Source organism: Lupinus angustifolius, chromosome LG15 (assembly GCF_001865875.1).
Source record: "Lupinus angustifolius cultivar Tanjil chromosome LG15, LupAngTanjil_v1.0, whole genome shotgun sequence".
Lineage (NCBI taxonomy): Eukaryota > Viridiplantae > Streptophyta > Magnoliopsida > Fabales > Fabaceae > Lupinus > Lupinus angustifolius.
The window spans coordinates 12,284,694-12,308,613 of NC_032023.1; the positions used below are offsets into that span (position 1 = coordinate 12,284,694).

Below are 23,920 nucleotides of genomic sequence, written 5' to 3' on the forward strand. Positions count from 1 at the left end.
TATATATATATATTACACATTAGGGAGTTTGTGTATGTGTAAAAAAAGAATGAGTGATTTATATATTTTCACTAAAACTCAAGGGTGTGAGTATAATTTACTCTAAAATATATTTTAAATTTATTTAATCACTTATTTAATTTTTTTAAGTTTAATTTTTATACATTACAATCAATTAATAACAAATCATGTACCCTAAAAGTTACTTTCACTTTCTAAACATTACTTCAACCAACTTTCTGAAAAGTAGATTTCAAATATTACAAACTCTTTTTTTAAAAGTTGCAAGTTTCTTTTTGTTTTTGTTCAACGAACAGCTCTAGTAACTTATCAATTAATTCCAAAAGCTACATTGGCGATAAATACATTTTAGGTATTACATTAAAATCTTAATTTCAGAAGTATAATTGCTAAATTTAGAGGTGTGTTTTGTATATCATATATATAGTTCTTCATATCATAAATAAAGTTGCTAGAGATAGGTTTTTATTCATTAACTTTTAATATGGTTGAGGTTGCATTAATTGCCAAACATCATAGTTGATAAATAGGTGTTGTTAAATTAATTATATATGGATAGTGAACTGTAATGTAAAATCTCAACATTATTTCTATTATCAAACTACTTCGTCACTTCGTAGTATAATCCAAGAAACAAACTTACTTCAAAATTAACTTAGAATAAAAAAATTTGATTGGAAGACTAGTATCAACTAAGTCATGCATTCAATAATATTTTATACTTATTTATGACAACTTAATTTGATAAGTTAATTGACCAATTTATTGATTAACAATAATATGCAATATCTGTTATTCACAAATGTGCATCTTTTCCGAATTATTTTAAAGTATCATTGACATATAATTGTTCTACTCATAACAACTTTTGTAATTGGAGCTATACAAATTTAGTTATGTACAATTCCTAAAAATCATTGGCATATAGATAGGAGAATAAAGTATCTTATTATATTAGAAGATATGTTATCTCCTTATATCATGAGATAAATTATTTCCTTATGTTATGAGCAGTAGTTACCAAAATCATGACATATGTTCTATTTGATACTTTTCTACAAAAATATTTCTAAAAATTGAAAAATAATTTTACATGTATCATAGTTGTAGTTGTTGGATGTGATAATTTATTTCCTTGAAGAGATATTTTATTCTATATGGTTATTCTATTCTAATCAACTAAAAATGTCCACAAGATAAGTAGGTACCCATGCAATTCCCAAAGAAATTAAATGTTGCTAGTGCACATATGCACATTTTGTGATGACTTTGTGAATAAAGATATATTTTCTCAAATCCTATCATATATATATATATATATAAATAAGGAGTCATGTAATAATGCTAATAGAGTAATAATATTAATAATGAAGATTTTAAATTACATATCGTGTCATGCTATGAAGCACAGATACGGATACGTGTATCGGATACGATACGTATTCGATACATCGACACGCATTTTTTCTAAAATGTAAGATACGATACGTTCAGGGATACGCATATAAATTAATAAAAAATACATAAAATATGATAGAATTATAAGTGTAAATCCTCTTCTTCTCTCCTATCCTCTTTCTTCTCTTATATGTTAAGAAATAAAGGTAAGTCATTTATTTATTTTCTCTATTAATACTCACACATCATCTTCTCTTTATAAACATACTAAGCAAACAGAAACTAAGAAATAAGAAAGGTAAGTCTTTTTCTGTTTGCTCTTCACAACATACCTATGGCGGTAGAGGCAGTAACACTAAGCACCAGCCGACGACGTTATGGATCAGAAAGTACTAGCTATTTGAGGGTCAATGTGGTGTGATGGTAAGTTGGTATGATGTGACCTTTAAATAAGTGAGTGTTTATTGAAAACAAATCTATCTTATCATAAAAACGAATCTATATATCCTATATTTTATTGAAAACGAATCTACATATCCTATATTTTATTGAACGAATCTGATACGTGTTTTGATATTTTTTTTTTTTGATACTCTATGGACACGTATCCTTCGCGAATCTGAGTATATCCGTGTCGGATACGTGTCGGAAACCGACACGCGAGGGTATTTGGCGAATCCGTGCTTCATAGGTGTCATGTATTAATGATAAATGGAGAAATAATAATAAATATTTAAATTTTATGGACAATATATTTTCTTTAGCTTGTGAGAACGTATAAAACATTATATGGGATAAATATATGTGTTATGACTTTATAGTGTTATTGGCATTAGTGTTATTCATAATAATATGGTAGTCACAATAATATATATTGTTGAGAATGCTTAAAATATATTATTTTATTAGTCTCATATTGTCTAGTATTGGAATAGAGTATAATAACCAATGTTATATTGGATTCAAGTCCTTTGTTATAATGTGCACCAACAATTGGTATCAGAGCCAATTAGTAGATAACTCTTAACCCATACAGCAGATAATGGCTAAAGAGGGTGAATGTGTGATGGCTAGACAAGGTGTATCAAAGTTGATGGTAAAGATAGAATAGATGAGTTGAAGGAGAAGGAAACATGGCGGAACTGTGGTATGGCGATGGATGTATTGATCCACCCCATAAGTTCACAAGTTCATGTATTAGGTTAGGATCAAAGTGGAGATAGGGACTCAGATGTTGAGTTAGATGTTGACAATATCTCTTTAGGTATTGATAGAATGTTCTCATTGAAGATGAGAAAGAGAATATAGTAATGGTTGTGTGAGACGTAAAAAATATTAATTGTTAGTTTATCCATAAAAACACAAGGATGATGGCTAACTTTGATGTAGGGTGTGTCATGGATATTGGGTTTGATGCAAGTTATAACACGAGCATTGGTAGAAGAGGTGTAACATGAGCATTGGCTTGGATGCAAGGATGTGAAACAGACATTAGTTAGCATTGATGCAAGGTGTGTGTTGCGGATATACTCCTATGGTGGAGTATGATAGTTCTTTTGAACTAGGATTGTCGGAGTAGACAATGGTGGTAGCGGTTGAGGTGCAAGTATCTGACACAACCATATGATTGAAATTTTATGGAAGATTATTAGATTACAACTTTTGATTTTGTTTAACATGAATATATATGTATATATAGTCTTAGAAGGTTGCTTAATAAAAAAACGCACGGTGAGAATTTTGTGCTTATGCCTGCATTAACGAACATGTGCTTATTTGGATTAGAAATCTCAGTGGTGTATCTATTCTCTAAAGCACTCTCATTTTAAAAATAATGCTTTTTAATAAAGCATCTAATAATCGTTCGGTTATTTTAGCAAAGTAATCATTTAATATATACAACATGGAGTAACTTTCCTCATCAACCATGGCTGAAAGGATCTCTCTTTGGAATCAACTTCTTAGAATTTTGAGGTATTCCCTTTGAATATGATAATTATATTTATTTGGGTGAATAACTATGAGAATAATATGTAAATAATTAATTAATTATATATGCTTGCTTCTCCTTAAACAATACCACAATACCCAGGTTTGAAGTTTGAACCTTACATATTATGCTAATTAACTTCAAACATGTGTTGATAGCTTTAATTAATGTGGATATTTTAGCACCTTTTGATCCTCACTTGTTTGTCATACAAGTCAATTGGCAAAAAGCTTAATCAATTTTATTCTTGGTGCATATATATATATGAAGCTAACTTTAAGTATGTTGTCGGTAGCATCTACGATGTTCTAGTATCTTTTGATCTGTTCCTTTTATCATGAAAGTCACTTAGCAAGAGTTTGATGAGGTTTACTCCTTGCACATTTTTTTTGTTTTCTTGATAATCTACCACATACATGGAAAAACCTTTACTTAGTTTTGACTGAAACTTCAAACAGTGTTCACTTTTTTTGCTTTATTTTTATTTGAACACATATATTTAATTATTTTTTACTTTTAAATATAAGTAATACGAGTGAATGTTAAATGATGTACTAGTTGTGTATAATTTTTTATACTTAAATATTATACTCTAAAAATAATATTTGAATGCTTAAAAAAAAATTTTGTACATATTAATATAATTTAAAATAGTATTCTAAAAATACTAATTGGTGAAAATATTTCGAAATAAAAAAACCAATCTAATATATAAATCTTAATCGGATGCAAAAATAAATTTTAAGAATCATTTTATAAATAATAAGGTATCTATATACTAAACAATTTGAAAACCTATTTTCTTCCGTTCTTGAATACAAAATTATATTTACATTTCTATATCACGGTAGAGCTTTTTGAGTAAAATACTCAAAAATTATAATCCACATCTATATAATTCTATACTATTAGAAAAAAGGGAAAATAGGTGGGCTCATGTTTTTCTATTTACTTATTGGATAGGAGTTTTAGATTATAACTATTCACATATTAATTATCATTTACTCTTAAATAAAAATAATGATAAATGATATATTAATTATGTAAAAAATTCTACGTTATCAATATATGGGTAGTAAAAAATTATCAACTTGATAGTTTAAGAATTTTTTACCTTATTCAATTATTTGTTACATTTACTAACTATCCCAAGAAGGCTTAATTGTTAATTAAAAGTGTAACATATTAAATGTTAGTAATGGCTCTAAAGTGTTGAAAGTGTATTATATTCCTCTCCCATTAGAAAACTATTTTCCCATAAAAAAATGTGTCTGCTAATTGACTAGCTTAAAAACCAAAATTATAAAGTATATGATGATGTCAGGTAAATGGCTGTTGACTGATTTTTACTTCTTTAGTAATGTATCTTAACCATCTTTTGCAACAAAAATATAGTATTTAGTTTATAAATTAACCATTAGGAGTCCACTAGTAGTAGTTATGACTTATGAGTCACATTTGCATGAAGCTATGAACATACTTTAAATTCATTGAAATTTAACCATTAGGGCAATAGGGACCGGTACACTATTGACCTAGAGTTCGAAACCTTAATAAATGGAGAAAATATCAGCCTTTAATAATTTATTTAATGATAAAATATTAAATTCAATTTTAATTAAAAGATTATTATTGGTCATGAGGGAAATAGAGTGGATCTCCACATGTTGATATCATACATCATCAGATTAGAAGTGAAAGAAACGAGTGAAGAGAAGTAGGGTAAATATATTATGTGGTTCAAATTAATATAAAAAAAGGATTATGGTGTGGTTATAACTTATAAAGATGAATTTAATGTGGGATAATATATTCTTTTATATTTTTCATCTATTTTTTGTCATTCACATTATAATAACCACATGTAATAATTTTGTTTTAAATTATGTAAATGATAGATAATTCACTTACACTATAAAATATATCTACACTTCCCTTTCACAACTCATTGTCAATAAAAATGGAGTACATTGTCAATATAAAAATTTATATACAGTCAGTACATCATCAATTATTTATTTGTATTATTTTTTAAAAAATTCAATGATAATTAAACATAACTAATAAAATAACAGTATATAAAAATCATACAATGAGTACATACATTTTTTTCTCAACTAAATTTGGTAGTGTTGCTATAATTCAATTTTGATTTTGATGGAAAGAACCTACAAAGTTTGGACATATGATATACCATGAGCCCAAAACATATGAAGATTTGAGTAAACCAGAGTGAAGCCCAGCAACAAAATATTCCATGTCCTAAATTTGCATATGTCAAAAAAATGAGACAAGAAAATGCAAGGGTTTTAGTTCTATATTCATCTTCATAAACCCTTCTTTTTCCTTCTTTCTACTCCCCAAACTCACACTTTCACACAGATGCAGAACCACCACTCTCCAATTTCCCTTTCTTTCCCAATTTCTAATCACAATCACTCATCATGAGACCCTTTCTCCCAAAACATTCCATAATTTTCTCTTATTCTCTTTCACAATCTCGTGCACATGTTCTTCAACTGTTCCATTTCTCATCATCTCCATCTTCATCTTCATATCCGTATTCGCGGCGCCACGATGACGAGTCGCGAAACGTGAGGGTTTCAGTGTGGTGGGATTTTGAGAACTGCAACTTACCTACCGGAGTTAATGTTTGCAAGATAGCACCGGCGATAACTGAGGCTGTTAGGACGAAAGGGATAAAGGGACCACTTCAGATAACCGCTTTCGGCGATGTTCTTCAGCTCTCAAGAGCTAATCAGGAAGCTCTTGCTTACACTGGCATTCAACTCACTCACATTCCCAATGGTTTATCATTTTCCCTTTCTTTAATTTCTGTCATTATTTCCGTTCAAATGTTCTGTTTAGGTTTAGTTAAGTTTTTAGTTCCAGGAAAATTATACATATTTCCCTTAGTCCCTAAAAGCTTATTTTTTTAGTGTGAGACTTTGAGTGCTGAATTTTTTTAAATTGTTTATAGCACTTGCCGTCAATTAAATGATGATGTGTTAACGCCACCATTTGTCACATCAGTGATTGGTAAGAGTTAAGACATGTCGATAATGGTCGTAACAATACGCTAGTCAACTATATACCAATTAAAGGGCGACACAATGCATGATACTCTCATGAGTCTGGGGACACTAGGTGTATGCAGCCTTACCGCTGTAAGTGGTGATGTTTTTTGTAGGATTTGAACCTGTGACCTAACTACATACCAATGTTTTGAAATTTTTAGGACTCAGAAGAATATAATTTTGTATGGGATAAAACAAGAAATGTCTAATTTTTGTAGGGACTTCAGTTATTTTTTGATCTTTGAGAGTTTACACATAACTTTCTGTGTTGTTTGATTACAATTATAGAACTCGCTTTTTGCTTTGAAAAAGGACTTGGATTTAGATTTGTCACTACTCCTTTTAAAGTGCGCAGGGGTATTTCTGTTACCACGCTCTCTACTGCATATGTTTTGATTCTTCTACAAGAAAAGATTGTTGTTTTCAATAAAAGATATCTAACAAAAAATCTCTTAATTAGCGGGATAAAGGGGTTTACTCAATTGAACATGATTATTCCTAGATTTTAAGCTTATATGTTTGATCACAACGTTTTTTATTTGTGTTTCAAATCTGTAGAGCATACTTCTCCTAACAGTTTGTATAACTGAAAACTGAGATGGTATCTTCATATAGATTTCTTTTGGGGATAAACTATGCCTCACTAAGGTTTAGGTTCAAATAAATCAATTTCAACGCACCATGTTTTAAACTTTACGCTTCATCAGCTTTATGGTTCTATAAGATATGTACCTCCCTTGAACCCTTGAAGATTCCATAACAGTGAAGCTGCTAGTAGTTTGTCCAAAAAATGGAGTCGTCATTTGCTACACCTATGATTTTATTTCCCAACAAAAGAAAATAGTCATCAGGTTATCTATTGCTTAGAAAAAGGAACCATGGCATCTTTCACTTCTTCTTCTGCTGTTATGCACAAACACAGAAGGGAGTTTCTTCTACTAGTATGTTTTAGAAGCAAGTCCTGATGTATCTCATTAAATTTTGTGCAATTTAAGGCTACACATATTCTTGAAGGGTCTTTAATGTATGATTTAAAAGCTTCTAGGGAGTGAAATGTTAGTTATCCTTCTTCTTTTTGTACGTAACAAACACTTCCATGCAGATTCGTACTTGTGTGTAATTGTGGACCAATCACGGAATTCATTTATTTTTTAGGAATAAGTGGCAACAGTGTTTAAATTTCTCTTTTTTGTTTTTTTTTGGGGAAGGGATTTATTTCCAGTTGAAGGTTTAAGATTTAGTTAGATTTTAAAGGTAGTTAGTAAATGCAGTTTTGTAAATGTTTTTGGAAGTAGGAAGTAAAATGGGTACTTATTGCCTTCTTCTGCATGCCTGTTAGATAACTTCTGCAGGTTGCAGTTTTGAATGCATTGTCTTTGTTTGTTTAGGGCTTGATTCTTGTTGTTCTTGAAAACTCGTCATCTCATCATATTTCAGATAGTAAATCATTGTTTAGGGCTACACAGTAAATTGTTGTAAGCCCATGTAGCTCGAACACTTTCTGAAACTTTTCAGTCATCTAAAGTATTTTAGCTTTTCAAATTATGATCTTGAGTACTTTGTTTTTTTGTTGCAGGTGGAAAGAACAGTGCTGATAGATCTCTTCTTGTTGAACTTATGCATTGGGTTTCCCAAAATCCTCCACCTGCACATCTCTTTCTAATTTCTGGTGATAAGGACTTTGCTGGTTTATTGCACCGGCTAAGAATGAATAACTACAATATCTTGCTTGCAACAACAGGAAAGGCTCCTGATGTGCTCTGCAGTGCAGCAACAATAACATGGCAATGGTCTTCATTGATTAAGGGAGAAGATCTTGCTGGGAAACATTTCAACCATCCTCCTGATGGTCCGTTTGGTTCTTGGTATGGAAACTATAAGATGCCTCTTGAAAATCCCTTCTCAACTGTTGAGCAGTCTACATCTTCGCCGGCTGTGGAGATCTATGAACCTACCCCAGAGTCGAAGCCTGGTGTAATTCCAAAGTCAGTTTTAAGGCGGGTTAGACATATATTGAGCTTGCATACAAAAGGAATCTCCATTTCTGATCTTCGTGCAGAGTTGGCAAAATGTGATGTGTATGTGGATAAATCCTTGTATGGACATAAAACGTTTTCTCGCTTTCTTTTATCAATTCCAAACGTACAGCTCCGGTCTTTAGGGGATGGTAATTTTTTTGTACGTTTGATCCGCCCAGGGTCCCCTGAACCTGCTGAAAGCACTATTTTGCTACCAACAACTTCTGCTGTTAAGGGTGAGGAAAAGGGCTATGTAGCAACTCTAAAGTCAAATGGTGTGGTTAGTGATAATGCTAGAGATGCAGATGAGACACACTCAATATCCTCATTGGATGAAAGGATTATGGATGATGATTCAAAATCATTCCAACAGGTCCCTTCACCAGACACATCCAGTGGGGAATATGTGGATGGTAAAGCATCATATTCTCCATCGATTGAAGGACATGTGGGTCAGCCCCCAAAGGAGTTGCAGAAATCTTCACTGGATAGTGAAAAGGTTGTGGGTGTGGCTGATGCACAATTGTCTGAGATTAAACCATCTCCCAAGAACAATCAACTTCCCAAAACTAAGACAGGTTCCTTGAAAACAAGTTTGAGACAATCGCTTGTTAATGACTTTGTGAGATCCGAGCTTGTAACTCAGAAATTTCCAGAAAAATATACAACTTTAGAGAATTCCGCTGATGAGAATTATAATACAACAGTGGAAACCAATCGTATTGTGAATGATGAATCTGAAAAATTTAAAGCTGAGGATAAACATGAGAAGCCAACTAGAAAGGAGGAGGATGAAGTTTGTCGCAGCCCATACTCTTTGCCTGTTGATGACTCCATGGCTGACAAAAGTCCTGGTGAAAGTGCTGAAACTTATAACAAAAGTCCAACTTTCTTTGGTTGGATCAGAAGTTGGTGGCCATTTTCGAAAAGCCGTTCTAAGTCTGATGATTTGACTTTCTGTCAGGACAAGATAGTTAGTCATTCTGAGGAGCCCAAATTATCGGAACTGGACAAGACTGTTAGTCGATCTGAAGAGCTCAAGTTATCTGAACTAGACCAGACTGTTAGTCAGTCCGAGGAGCCCAAGTTATCTGAACAGGACGAGACTGTTAGTCACTCTAAAGAGTCCACATTATCTGTTAATCATTCTGAAGAACCCAGATTATTGAAACTGGACCAGACTCTTGGTCATGCTGAAGAGCTCAAGTTATCAAAACTGAACCAGAATGTTAGTGATTCAGAAAAGCCTGTGTTATTTTCTAGTAAATCCTTTTGGGATGACATGGAATCTTTTGTTTTCAGCCCTAGAGGATCACTTCTTTTCTCCCAGTCAAGAAGCAGGTTTGTGTGCATAATAGTTTAATGTCAAACTTTTGAAAATTTTCCCTTTTGCTATGGATAATAACCACTTATTCGTCTCCTTTACTCATTTGTCTCTTCAAAGTTATAGTCTGAACCCCAACTACCAAAGAAAGAAGAAAATGTGATAAATTGATTGTGCCATGAAGTTTTTCTGTCGAAAGTTGCACCACCCTTTCAATTTTTTTCATTATGATCATTACAAGATATTAGTTGAAAGACTAACTTAGTAACATTCTGCTATACATTGTATGTGTTAGGGAGGATATGGCACATAAGTTGCAGAAGGGAGGACCCCTGTTTCTTAGATCACTCACTGAAGAAGGTATCCTTAAGCTGGTGGATTTGTTAATGACAGAGAAAAAATGGTTGGAGGAAAGGCCCTCCCAATCTTTTCCTTTTAAGCTAACTCAACCAGTTCAAAGGGGCTCGCCGACAGCCCTATCTCATGGTGCAAATGGCTTGAGATCTCTCTTTCTAAATAGAACACCACAGCACAGCTTGCAAAAAACATCCGAACATGATGCGGAGAAACAGAACCAGAGTGCTCCTCATACTGCAGTTTCAAAACCTGCCACTGAAAAGAAATATAAGGAGAGGTCTAGAGATGATATATTATCAGACTGTCAGAAACTTGTGACGGATGTTTTGAGAGAACATCCAGAGGGATATAATATTGGTTGTTTCCGAAAACTATTTGTTCAGAGGTATGGCTATCATCTTGATGTTCAGAAGCTTGGTTATAAAAAATTGGCATCCTTATTACAGATAATGCCTGGAGCTAGATTAGAGTCCACTTTTATTTTTCCTTCTGTTTCTGCTGTTCTTGATTCTGACGGAGAAGCTCCCATCCCCAAAACTGCAGTAACCAATGCCATTCATGTAGTCTCCAACTCAGATTCTGAATGGTCTGATTCAGCCCCGAAAGATGAAAACATCGACTCTCTATGGGAGGAATTGGGTCCTGCCGTCGACAAGTCCAACCATAGTGATCTGGAATCAAGATTAAGTCTGAAAGTTGAAGAATTGTATATACCAAAGCATCCTAATTATGAACCGGTAGTCTCAGATGATGATTCTTCTGAATCTGAAGGAGATAGCCCTTTTTTAACTCAACCTGAACAGCAAGCAAAGCTAAAACATAATGAAAAGGACAGTTCTCTTTTGCATTTTTTGGATTTGTATGAAAGGAAGGAAGCAGAGAAGTTGGACAGTGTTGAACATTTGGGCAATTCTCTGGCTGATCTTTTAGATAAATCGACTGACTCGACTCGGGGTACCTTTTCCGAAATTCCATCTGGGAACTTCAAGGAGAAGCACAGATCTCAAAAGAGCTATTCATTTGTCGCTGATCCGGTTTTACCTAATAATAAGGAGAAGCTAATTGGTGAGATATTAGATGGCTGTAAAGAGTCAAATATGCAAAACTGAGGAGTTGCTGGTGTAAACTGGGCCTTGGTTACTAGAACTCCATCATATGAAATTCGAGATTCTCATCGCTCACAAATGGAGATGGTGGCATGGTTGATTGTGTCACAGCAATGCAGTATTAGCTTGCCATGGCACAAACGGTTCAGTTGAGGATGATTCAGATATTTTTTCCTTCCAACATTTATCTTTGCTATTACTGGAGTAGTTGTTTTGGTCTTTTGCATGCTTCTCTTGGCATGTGCTCATAGTATGGATATGAACCATAAAAGTCATAACACCCTTTAGTGTAGTATGAGCCATGTGACACAGCATCGACTCAATTTTTTTTTGGGTTTATATCTTTTTTCACTAGGTAACGATCACCCAGAGTTCTTTCTATTTTTCATAGCTAAACTATAACATAATAAGAAATTAGTATGTACACTAACATTGTAAGGTTTTTTAACATTATTAATGCATCATGTAACATTTGTTTGTTAATAGTTATTGGTTCTTAAATAAAAAAAACACAAATGGTTACAGGAATAGTTTAACAAACATTATTTATACTACTTATAAAGGGAAAACCCATAATAATTACTCACCATGATGTAATTTGTAATTCTTCCTATTTTGTTCTTATTATTTTCTAATTTTTACCAAAAAACTTATATATAACTCAATGTTCTTTTTCACCCAATATATGTTCCATATTAATTGGTTAACTATTTCTTCTTTTTTACATTATAATTATCAGTTTTTTTAATGTAAAATATGAATGTTAAATAATACTTTTTTGGCACGTGCAGTGACAGAAAATAGTGTGATATTGGATGTGTTCCCATCCTTAACTCAGTTTGTGTCAATAGAATTCTATGTACCATTCAAACTTAAATGTGTACAATTAATAAAGAATGTTTTCCAAATAAGTTTGATGAATGGCAAGAGGGAATGAAGGAAGAGAAGGGACATGTGGCTTGTTAGCGACTAGTAGAGGACGAAAATGAAGGGAAAATATATTATTAATAGGGCAACTATTTTACATAAAGATAAAAATACATTACATTAGTATCCATGAGTTTTAGCAAAATCATATAAATCACTTCTTACTTTTTTATATCTACATAAACCCCTAATTTCTTTAACTTTTATTACATTGACCATTCATGCATGAGAAATAAGTATAATATTTTTAACAAAAATATAAATGCAATTAAGTTAAATAAAACATGATATATCTGAAAATAAGTTCAAATAATATACGAGTCAATACTTCTTTATTATTTTTGGTTCGTTACGATACAATATAAGAGCGATTTAAATAATATCTCTTTAGAATTGTTGATGCATTTTGTAATAAAAAATAATAAAGATACATTGATTTGTATATTGTTTGGACATGTTTGCACATTATACCATGTTTTGTTTAACTTAATTGTATTTATCACATTTTTATATAAAAAATTACACTTATTTTGGGTTGTCGGTGTAATAAAAGTATAAAAAAATTAGGGAATTTGTATAGGAGTAAAAAAATGAAAAATAATTTATACAATTTCACAAAAATACATATATGCAATTATAATTTATAATCCCGCAATATTAGAGGAGTTAACTTCTACAAGTAGGCATTTCCAAGATTCAGCTAATTGATGAAGCTATGAGACATGAAGTGTGATCTATGTGGTTCAACCTTAACAAGTGTTTGGTTTCTCATCCCTTAAAAATGGGAAAAAAAATGTTTTTCGCTCTTGAAAAGAAAAAGAAAAACTACCATGGGTAGAGTTGTCAATGACCATCCCCACCCCGGCTAAAGATCAAGACAGGAAAACTAATAACTAATTCTAACCATCATTTTTTATAAACTTTCACTAGTTTATATCCATGTATAAATTATTATAAATATATTAAGAAAATATCAAAATTTCATGTTTATCACAAACATAACTAACAGAAAATATATTATATCCTCAAAAACTTAATTGATTGGAAAGTCTTACTTTTAGATAAATATAATATTGATTTCTCCATAATTTATGAAATGTTGATTTCTCCATCTTAACTTTTTCTTTATTAATATAATAGTGATGAATATATTAAACTTCATAAAACATGGACCACATCTTTAATTTACAGGGCAGGACAATGTGATTTCATCACTCATTGGTGTAACATGGTCTTTTCAAATAATTATGTCATTCCACATAGCTATTCATGCAAGATAGTTTTTCATATAGTCATGATATTTCATATAATATTTATTTGATTTCATTTAATTATTCTAATATTATAACTAAAAGATATTTGTTCTCACTAATATATTTAAAGAAAATATAATACACTTTTATAATTACTTTTATATTTCTAATCATCTCACTTTCACATATTTGTGTCTTATTTTTCTAATTTATTTATTATTTGTCACTTTGTAAGTAATTTTAAGTATTTGTGTTTCTTTTTTATTTTCACTCTATTTTTATTAACCATAACAATTGCTAATTATTGTGAGTTCGTAAGAAAAAAATTAAGTTAACTAATTTCACGTATAAATGAATATAAACAAATAACTTCACTACATTATAATTATTTTCATTTAAATTATTGTTCTTTTAATTCATTTATTGTGTAAGGGTAAATTTAGAATTATTGATAATTTTTTTCCTTTCATCATTTTATTCATAAACTAGAGAGGAAATTTTTTTATGGCCCCATGCATATTTTCCCCATTCTATTTATTGTTGGAACCAAATGGTAAAAATAATATTTTCTACAACCTTTTCTCCTCTTGCTTTCTATAGAATCAAACATAGTATTAGAGTATTAGACTATGTTTGGTTGGGGTGAAAAAGGAAGGAATGAAAGTGAGAAGAATGAAAGAGGAAGGAAAGGAAACTTTCGATTGGTTGGTTGCAATGAATAGAGAGAAGGAAAGAAAAAATTGTGGACTCATGCCTTCTTGTTTTTTTCAATAATATTGGGAGGAAAACTTAAGTTGAGAAAATTAGGGATATATTTTCTCGTTGCTAACTAGTTCCCTATATTCTTAAATTTGCTTTTCATGTTGGCCATATTTATAAATGTCACTAATTTTCTAAAATTCCTATAAAATAAAATAAAATGTTGTCAGTGTCATTATTAAAAATAACTATAACATTTTCTTTCCATTTTCTCTTATGCCAAACAATTAAAAATTATCATTGTTTCTATTCATATTTATCTTCTTAACTTTTATTTCCTCAACTTTTCTTTCCTTAATTTTTATCTTATGAACCAAAGATTATTAAATATTCACGGCTTATTGGATTTTATTATATGGATCCTTGCATATTAAAGAGATAATTATAAAGTAAAATCGTTTAAATAAGCTTCCACGTTGAGTTGATTTTAAAAATATTAGGCTCATATTTAAAAAATAGCCTATGAGTATGACAGACTAGATACATTTTTAAAGCAAATTCCACCTACCTCATCCTATTTTTAAATCGTATGCAAATCTATTTATATTTTTTTTATTGAACAGCAACCTTTTAATTATGTTTGTAGAGTACGATAGAAAATATATATATTAACTGTGTATAAGATTTATATTTTATTATTTACCATTCATATTTTATTATTATTAACCATATACCTTATAAAAAGTAATCTAAATTAATAGTAGATAATATAATAAATGTGTATAAATTTTTATAAGCGTGCATATATATTATCTTCTAAAACTTAACTTATTACATGCTAATATTTTAGGCTCAGCCTAAGAGTTTGGAATATTAATTAGAACTGGACATTAATTATTCAACTGATATTTTATAATAAAGTTTGTTGAAAATATAACATTTTACACTTTTTAATATTTTTAAATTTTATGAATAATAAATGTAAATTCATATTAATAAATTAATGTTAGTATATTTAATTAATATTTAATAAATAATAAAATAATTTGAAACACTAAATTCCAACCTAAAACATTTTTGTAGGTTCAAATATTTTTTAGTCTTTCAAAATCTAGATAATTTTGATTTTAGTTCTTAATTTTTAGTCTCTACTTAAATTTCGAATAAAAGAGTGTATGCACTGATAATTTATAAGCTTTATATATTATTATTGTATTATTTATTATTCATGTTTAATAATCATTGACTCTTCAAAAGTAATACAAATGAATAATGAATAATATTAATTGTGTATAAATTTTTATACTAAAAGTATATAGATATACACCCATTTTTAAAGTATGTTTTGATTTTAGTCTCCATATGTTATATGATGTTACTCATGTTAGATTAAAATCAAAATTTTAGTATTATTAAACATCCAAAACAAAAAGTAAATTAAGAGGACTAAAGTTAAAATGTGATATGTTTTTAGTGAGTAAAGTAATATTAAAATGAATTTAATATGTATATACTGACACAATGTACAGATTTTAAGCTCAATTAAAATATGAGAAAAAGATATATACACTGATAATATATGAGTTTTATATACTGTCATTGTATCATCTACTATTGATATTTAGTTGTTGTTGATTTTCCAAAAAATATAATTCAATGCATGGTGGATGTTAAAGTGCATGTACATAAATTTTTACACTCCCAATGTATAGATTGTACACTCTTAAAATATTTTTATAATATATTTTTATTAAATTAATAATTTCCCAAAAGAGAAAATTCTTAAAATAATATTATATATTAATCAGTAATTTTAGCATTAATGGCCTTTAGGAAATTTTATCTTGTTTTACATATGAATATTAATGTAATATTTGACTCATGACAGAGATGATTATACCTACTTATTATCTTTTTCAACCCAATACAACCCTTTGGAAAAATGTGTCTTTTACAACTTATGGAGTGCAGCAACTAGTGATTGGAGGAGGCTAATCCTAACCTACCTTTGCCTCAATGGCCACCCTTGCAACTGGCCAATACTCTAATATACCAAGCACAAGACAACACACATGTCAATATTCTCCCAACTATTATATCATAAATTATTAGAAAAAAAGTATTTTTTATATTATGAGATAAATTATCTTATTGGACCATTAAAATCATAACATATATTTTTTTTTAAATTTTTAGATTTTATAAAAATAAGTTAATCAGGACATACACGATAATTTTAGTGATTGGATAAATAATTTATCTCATTGTATAAAGATTACATTGTTCTCAAATAATTATCCTATAGAGCAAAGGCCACGTTTTTCCTCCTTAAATGAAAAAAAGGAAAATTAAATGAATAATTTAAAATAAAAAATAGAAAATAGGTGGTGATCTAATCCTCAAAAGTTGAAAGTCATCTAAAGTTCAGAGAACTCTCTCTCTCTCTATCTCCCTTGTCTTTTACCCACAGCAAAAACATTAGAGAAAATACCCAAAACACACCCAAATAGATCAGTGGGGTGGTATTAGGTAACCAGGTATGCAGCTTTTGGCACTTACCATTACCCTTACCACACACAAACACCATTGTCCATAAACACAGAACATGTACCAAAACTAAAATCATCAAAATAAACAAACATATACAACATACCCTCTCTTCTCTTTTCTAGTAACCATTATATTATTATTTTTATTAGCCATATTATCTTACAACTTTTTTTTATTTTTCTCTTTCTGGATCTGAAACTCCGTTCCTCAGATCTATGCCGTTTTACCATTCCTACCTGCCGTTTATTCATTTTCTTTTCCTATGTCGTCGTTTTGATCCATCTCTTTCTGCATGAAACGCTACAACGAATATTCTTAGATTCCGAAACATATAACCGCTTCTTTCTCAATTCTCAACAACGCGTTTTCTCTGATTGATTGATTCATTCATCTGTTTTCATCGAAATTGCTTCTTCTTCGTTCGACGCGCGTGGTTCGGTTATGGATTCGGACGATTTCCGTACGATATTGGATTCTTCAGGTGTGGACGTGTGGTCGTTCATCGACACCGCAATCGCCGTCGCCGCGACGGATTCCGGCGATGAATTGAAGCGCCGGAGAGATGCTATCGTTGAGAGGCTGTACTCCGCCACCACTGCTCCTCCGCGGTGCCGGAATTGCGACGGAGGCAACCGTAGTGTCGTCGCTGCCAACGACGACAAAGCTAGGAAACAACAGAGGACCCGTAGCCCTAGCCCTAAACGACAATCACCACAACGCGAGCAACGACGTCGTTTTGCCTCCTCTCCGGAAACGCCACAGTCTCTCGAAAACGATGACGACGAAAACGACACCGATTTGGATCCTTACGGTGGCTTGTTCGACGATGAACAGAAGAAGATTCTGGAAATTAAGGAGCAGCTCGAAGAACCTGACCAGGTACTATTTAATAACCGTTTTTAATTTAATTCGTGATTTTATTTAGATTTGAAGTTTCATTAATTTTGTTTTTCATTTTTCAGTCTGAAGATTCATTGGTGGATTTGCTTCAAAATCTCGCCGATATGGATATTACATTCCAAGCTCTGAGGGTAACTTTTGCTTTGAAACATTTTTTTATGTTTGAACTTTTTTTATGGTTTTACAGTGTTTGATTTATTTGTTTCTGTAGGAAACTGACATTGGTAGGAATGTGAATCGGTTGAGGAAGCATTCGTCTAATGACATTCGCAGATTGGTGAAGCTACTTGTCAGGTTGAATAGCTGAGTTTTGTTGCAGAAATTGTCAAACTAATACAATGTTTTTGTAAGTTAGATTAACATTTTTTTCTAAATGTTATTTGCAGGAAGTGGAAGGAAATTGTAGATGAGTGGGTGAAGTCAAATCCACAGGGAGAAGCTGCTACTCTTATGGGTAATTTTGAATCTAATTGTTTTGGGGAAGTTTATGCGAGGTTAAGGATTAGGGTTAATTAAATGGTAATTAATTAATAATGTTGGCATTTCCATTTTGCAGCTGATGGAGACTCTTCCCCTCTTCAGAAAACCACCCAAAATGGGCATCATCATGTGAAAGAAATCTTTTGTGTATATTTTTTCCTATGAAAGTTGAGGCTTGTTTAGGTTGTTGCTAATGATATCCCATTGTTTTTGCAGATTCCTGATTTTGCTTACTCACCAAATCCACACAGTGAGTACACTAGTACAGCAACAGTTGATTCAAATCTTCTGCTGTTTTGATTTGGTTGATGCATATTGCATTTTACATAAGTTCTTTTTCTTTTGCTGACACAGATGGGAGTTCTGGGTCTGACCGCAATGAAGCAGAGCTGAAACCAAAACCAAAACCAAAAGTGATTCCTTCTCGCAGAGAAGCACCACCTCCAAAACCAATTCCATCACCTTTACTTCATACCCCTGCTCCTTCTGCCCTTCAAAACGTACGGATGTGATTTTATTGCCATTTTGGAATTGGAGTCTCTGATGGGTGAAAATTTATGTAGTAGGTACAACCAATCAGGATTGAATAGTGTTTTATTGTATTATTTTAACATTCAATCCAATCTTGATTGGTTGTGCCCATATTTCACTTGCATATGCAAGTCTTACTTGAAAATATAATATACACAAACTTAGAAAAGCTTAACTTAAAGTGAAAGGGTCTTGGATGTTTTTTACTTTGGTATAAGCCAGTTAAGCTCTTGAAGTGTTAGTGGTCCTGACTTGTTGCACAATGATTGCATTGCAGAGGCAGAAAGAACTGAGAGAGAGCAATTTTGATGCGGAGAGACTTGCTTCTGCAAGAAAAAGGCTTCAAGAGAACTATAAAGAAGCTGAAAATGGTGGAATTTTCATACTTCACATTTCCATGCTAGTTGTTTCTCTCTCAATATATATGTACTGACTGGTAATTTTTGTTTGTTTCTGGGGTTTGTCTGTGTAGCCAAAAAGCAAAGGACAATTCAGGTTATGGACATTCATGAGTTACCAAAGACAAAATCCAAGAATACCTTCTTTGGAAAGAACAAAGGCAGTGGCGGTTCTCAGGGGAGGCACTGGTGATACAAACATACATGTTCCATTGTTCGTGCCATGTTAACTGTAAAAATGGCTTCTGGGTTTTTTGCTCCATAGACCTATTTTTCTTCTGGTTTTAATTATAACTGAAATTATTAATAATCAGAGACAAAATAAACTATTGAAATGTTTATTTCTGAAGGTGGACTTACCAAACCGAACAAAACAAAACCAGCTTTTAGTTGGTTTGTTTGTTTAGGTACATGTGATTTCCTAGAATCAAGACAGGAATGAGGTGGGAATGTAGGTTAAAAAAGTTGTTTTCTTTTTTATATGAAACATTAAATTTTGGGTTTGAAAATTGAACTACATTGGTTAATGGTTGCTTCGCTATACTAGGTATTTTATCCTTATTCTTAATGAACAAAAGCCAAAGAGATTACCCTACTTAGCAGGGGCGAGTTTGGTGGGTGGGTGTTTAGTTGGTGTTACAATTAATATTGGTGATGGTGTCTTAACGCTATGAAGTTGACATGTGCACTCGACGTGGCCCTTGCTTTGCGTCAAGGAATTTGTTTTCTGATTCGGTTGTTCACGTTAACTTGGCGAATCTCTAAAATTAGTATTAGTAGTAAATTAGTAATTCAGTGTGATCTTGTTGAGCTTGAGAAGTAGATTCGTTAATTTTACATGATCATTTTGGGTAAGGTTTTCTAATAGTAAGCTAAATTTAAGGAAGTTAACAAATGATATTCTATTTTTTGTGTATAACAAATGATACTTGAAGAGAATACTTTTGAAGTAAGCAATTTTTGGTGGACTTAAATTATTCAATTTATCAAACAGTAAATTCTCTTTTAGCCATTAATTCATATATGAATAATTAATATTTGGGTTCTTTGTGATAAGAGGGAAAACTGTATTTAATGTATGTAATGTAGACAATCTACATAACCACGAATTAGGAGATAGAAGAACTAAGGGTAAATACTTTATGTTATTCCGTGAAATGAAGTGAATATTTGTTATTCTATGACGATTGACGAATAAACCTGAAGGAACAATGATGCAGTGTACTTCTTCAAATTACTTTTCTCAGAAAGTCAGAAACTTGGTCGTAAATTCCAAAACATCGTACAACCTCAAATAGTGCAAAATTTAATATGATAACCACTGAAAAGTAATTTGTTTAATTTAGAATTTATAAAATCTAAGTTTCAATAAGAAATAAAAGAAGTAATTTGTTTAATTTAGAATCTATAAAATCTAAGTTTCAATAAGAAATATAAAAACAAAAATAGTACTAAGCTCTAGTTGTTGAGTAAAGAAGAGAGATGAATAGGAGAGTTAGTGTGATACATGTGAAAACAAGGGAGGGTGGATTCGTGAGAGAAAAAAGAACAAGAGTCAAAGAAGGGAGTGGCAAATTTCTTTGACTAATTTTGCTGAAGCTTTTGATGTTTAGATTTTGAAATGGGTGCAGTGACGGATGTTTTTCTATCACAAAAAAGAAATATCCGTGGTTGGAACTTTAGCTTAGTGAGATTCAAGGATATTAAAAATGACATTGGATCTTATTTAAATTCTCAATTAGAAATTGAGTGTCGATATTTCCAGGTTGTAGAGGAAGGTGTTGGCTGATGAAACTTTAAACAATTTGATTTACAAGATTGAAGTTAATTAGTTGCATTCAATATTTGAGAATTAGGTGAGAATGAATATTGGACAGATGAAACTGAGGATACCAGAATGTTAGGAAAACTGGTCACGGGATTGAGTCCTAACAACCATGAGGTAACATTATAAATGACATGTCCAGTTCTAACTGGATAGGATTAGGTATGGGACAACAATAATGAACATAGGATAAGAATAAAGACAACCAATCTTCATTCAAAGGTTAATGGGGTGTAGTGTGATAGTAAAGAGAGATATTGTTGGAGTAACTTATCTCATCAATTCAATTTTCAAAATACAACCCCATTAAACTTTGTTGATTGTGGATAATTTCCAAAATATTTTAGATTCAATTGATGATAATAATGTAAATTTGGAGCAAATGATCAATTTTTCTAGAGGAAACAATTGTCTTCAGTGAAACTTTTATTGCAGAAAGTTAGCGGGTGCATCTTTAGAATCTTTTGGGCGATTGTGGTATGAAAATATAGAATCACAATGTCATGACAAAAAAAATCAAATAACATTGTTGCTATAGAAAAATTGCATTTTCTCACTTTTGAAGAAACAAAATCTGAGGCAATTGATTAAAATTTGTGTGATTATCTCAGGGAGAGAATGAGGTTTACTAAATATTAAGAAGCTAGTTTTTTCAAGCTGAATTATTCCTTTTCTAGGTTTGGATTTAGTTGTGTTTATCCTGAATGGCAACAAAGGGTAAGATGGTGTACATTAAATGTTTATGCAACGCGAGACATTGGAGACAAGAAGAATTTATGGGATTGAATTGTGCATTTTAACACCCTATTCTGCTTAAATATATGTGCAACACGTTGATCAAAAGAATTAAACTCACCGAAGTGGAGGGTAAACTTTACAGAGCAAGTTAAAGCCACGAAGTAAAAGAAGGGTGCAGTTGTCTTTTGAAACATAATTACATAAGTAACCATGAACACTATGAACATTCCCTCATAGAATTCAGTAATTTTTGCAAGGTCACAGTATTGTCGGACATTATACTATGAGACACACTCCACAATAAAATGGACTTGCAGAATGAATGAATAGAACCTTACTTGAAAGGACAAGATGTATGTTTTCAAATGTCGGATTGGCAAAAGAATTTTGGATGGAAGCTGTCAGTATAGTTTGTTACTTGATCAACAGATGTCCATCAACGACCATTGGTTTCAAAACTCCAGAAGAGATGTGGTCGAGTATTTCAGCAAATTATAAAAATTTGAGGATATTTGGTTATTCTGCATATGCTCATAACAAAGAATGAAATACATTTTTTTTGAATATTTTGACAGTGTGAAAGGATATAAGTTATGGTGGCCAGAGAAAAGAAAGTGTATTATTAGTAGAGATGTTACTTTTAATGAAGCTGGAATGTTAAAGCCTCATACAAAGTCATCAAGTGAAAATTAAGATCCTAATATCTTAGAGAATGTGGAGTTTGAGGTGGAGTCAACAAAAGAAAAAACACTTGATCTAGAAGAAGAAGTCCATGATGCATGTACTGATAATGATATCTCTCAATTACAATATTATCAGTTGGCTAGGGCCTGGCAAAGGAGACATAAAACCTCTAGAAAAGTATGGCTATGCTGATCTGATGTCATACGCTCTAAATGTTGCTAATGATATTAGTAATTATGAACCATAGTCATATGAAGAAGCTATCAACAACAAAGAAGCTTCCAAATGGATTTCTGCCATGACAAAGGAAATTGAGTCCCTTCACAAGAATCATACTTGGGTTCTTGTGAAGCGGACGAAGACTCAAAAGATTGTTGGATGCAAATGGGTCTTTAAGAAGAAGGAAGAAATCCCTCGGATTGAAGATGCAAGATTCAAGGCGCGATTAGTGGCCAAAGGTTTTACACAAAGAGAAGACATTGATTTCAATGAAGTTTTATCTCATGTGGTAAAACATAGCTCTATTCGCATCCTACTTGCAATTTTAGCTCATTTTGATCTAGAACTTGAACAACTAGATGTCAAAACGACATTTTTGCATGGTGAGTTGGAGGAACAAATCAACATGAAACAACCTGAAGGATTTGAAGTTCAGGGATGAAAGATCATGTTTGCTTGCTGGAGAAATCTTTATATGGCCTAAAATAATCTTCCAGACAATGGTATCGACGATTTGACACTTTCATACTTGAAAATGGATATTCCAAAAGTGAACATGGTAGTTGTGTCTATTACAAGAAGCTTGCAAATAAGTCATTCATATATTTGCTTATATATGTTGATGACATGTTGATCGCATGTAAGAACATGTCAGAAATTAGAAACTTGAAAGCTCAATCGAGCTCAGAGTTTGGGAAAGTGTCACAAAAGAAGTACATTGAGAAAGTGTTGGAACACTTTGGCATGCAAAATGCTAAACTAGTCACTACTCCATTGACAACCCATTTCAAACTTTTAATGGCTTTGTGTCTACAAACTGAGAATGAAAAAGAGGAGATGTCAAGTGTACCTTATGCTAGTGTTGTTGGCAGCCTCATGTATGCCATGATATGCACTAAACCATATATTTCTCATGTAGTAAGTGTGGTAAGCAGATATATGGCAAATCTTGGTAAAATTCACTGAAAGGTTGTGAAGTGGATTATGCGCTACCTGAAAGGTACCACAAATATAGGGCTTTCGTATGGTAAAGTCAAAGATGTTGGAAACAAGATCACTGGATATGTTGACTCAGATTATGCTGGAGATCTAGATAAGCGAAGATCGCTCACTGGATATGTCTTTACACTGTGTGGTTGTACTATTAGTTGGAAAGCAACAGTACAATCAATTGTTGCTTTGTCTATAACTGAGGCAGAGTACATCAGAGTAACAAATGCTGTAAAGGAAGCCATTTGGGATAAAGGTCTAATTGAAGAGTTGGATATACAACTCGAAGAAACAACCATCTATTATGATAGTCAAAGTGCTATACATCTGACAAAGAATCCAATGTATCATGAAAGAACTGAGCATATTGATGTTCAGATGCACTTTATCAGAGACATAGTGGAGAGAGGAGTTGTTAGAGTGGAGAAAATACTC

At 31.9% G+C, this 23,920-nt stretch overlaps 2 protein-coding genes across 6 annotated transcripts; both read left to right on the forward strand.

Moving 5' to 3' along the window:
• Positions 5,569-11,610, forward strand: LOC109328441. Of its 4 annotated transcripts, none has more exons than XM_019561908.1 (4): positions 5,569-6,217; positions 8,063-9,845; positions 10,124-10,712; positions 10,758-11,610. In XM_019561908.1, exons 1-4 carry the CDS (start codon positions 5,854-5,856, stop codon positions 11,292-11,294), a joined length of 3,273 nt encoding a protein of 1,090 aa, XP_019417453.1. In that variant the 5' UTR covers positions 5,569-5,853; the 3' UTR covers positions 11,295-11,610. The 4 variants fall into 4 exon arrangements, with proteins under 4 accessions (XP_019417453.1, XP_019417454.1, XP_019417452.1 ...); XM_019561909.1 differs by having other exon boundaries at positions 5,570-6,217; positions 10,124-10,140; positions 10,417-11,610; XM_019561907.1 differs by having other exon boundaries at positions 5,570-6,217; positions 8,063-9,501; positions 9,547-9,845; positions 10,124-11,610.
• On the forward strand, positions 16,592-19,624 carry LOC109328436 (probable mediator of RNA polymerase II transcription subunit 26c). Of its 2 annotated transcripts, none has more exons than XM_019561901.1 (9): positions 16,592-17,599; positions 17,683-17,751; positions 17,832-17,914; positions 18,007-18,074; positions 18,177-18,229; positions 18,314-18,350; positions 18,455-18,600; positions 18,909-19,002; positions 19,104-19,624. In XM_019561901.1, exons 1-9 carry the CDS (start codon positions 17,162-17,164, stop codon positions 19,220-19,222), a joined length of 1,107 nt encoding a protein of 368 aa, XP_019417446.1. In that variant the 5' UTR covers positions 16,592-17,161; the 3' UTR covers positions 19,223-19,624. The 2 variants fall into 2 exon arrangements, with proteins under 2 accessions (XP_019417446.1, XP_019417447.1); XM_019561902.1 differs by having other exon boundaries at positions 16,593-17,599; positions 18,317-18,350.

Bases quoted from the DNA above. Each gene is read 5' to 3' on its own strand.
- LOC109328441 (XM_019561906.1), top strand. From the start codon at position 5,854: ATGAGACCCTTTCTCCCAAAACATTCCATAATTTTCTCTTATTCTCTT. The intron at 6,218-8,062 runs GTTTATCATTTT...TTTTTGTTGCAG, and splicing joins ACTCACTCACATTCCCAATG to GTGGAAAGAACAGTGCTGAT. The intron at 9,846-10,123 runs GTTTGTGTGCAT...TGTATGTGTTAG, and splicing joins TTCTCCCAGTCAAGAAGCAG to GGAGGATATGGCACATAAGT.
- LOC109328436 (XM_019561901.1), top strand. From the start codon at position 17,162: ATGGATTCGGACGATTTCCGTACGATATTGGATTCTTCAGGTGTGGAC. The intron at 18,075-18,176 runs GTAATTTTGAAT...TCCATTTTGCAG, and splicing joins AGAAGCTGCTACTCTTATGG to CTGATGGAGACTCTTCCCCT. The intron at 18,351-18,454 runs GTGAGTACACTA...TTGCTGACACAG, and splicing joins TTACTCACCAAATCCACACA to ATGGGAGTTCTGGGTCTGAC.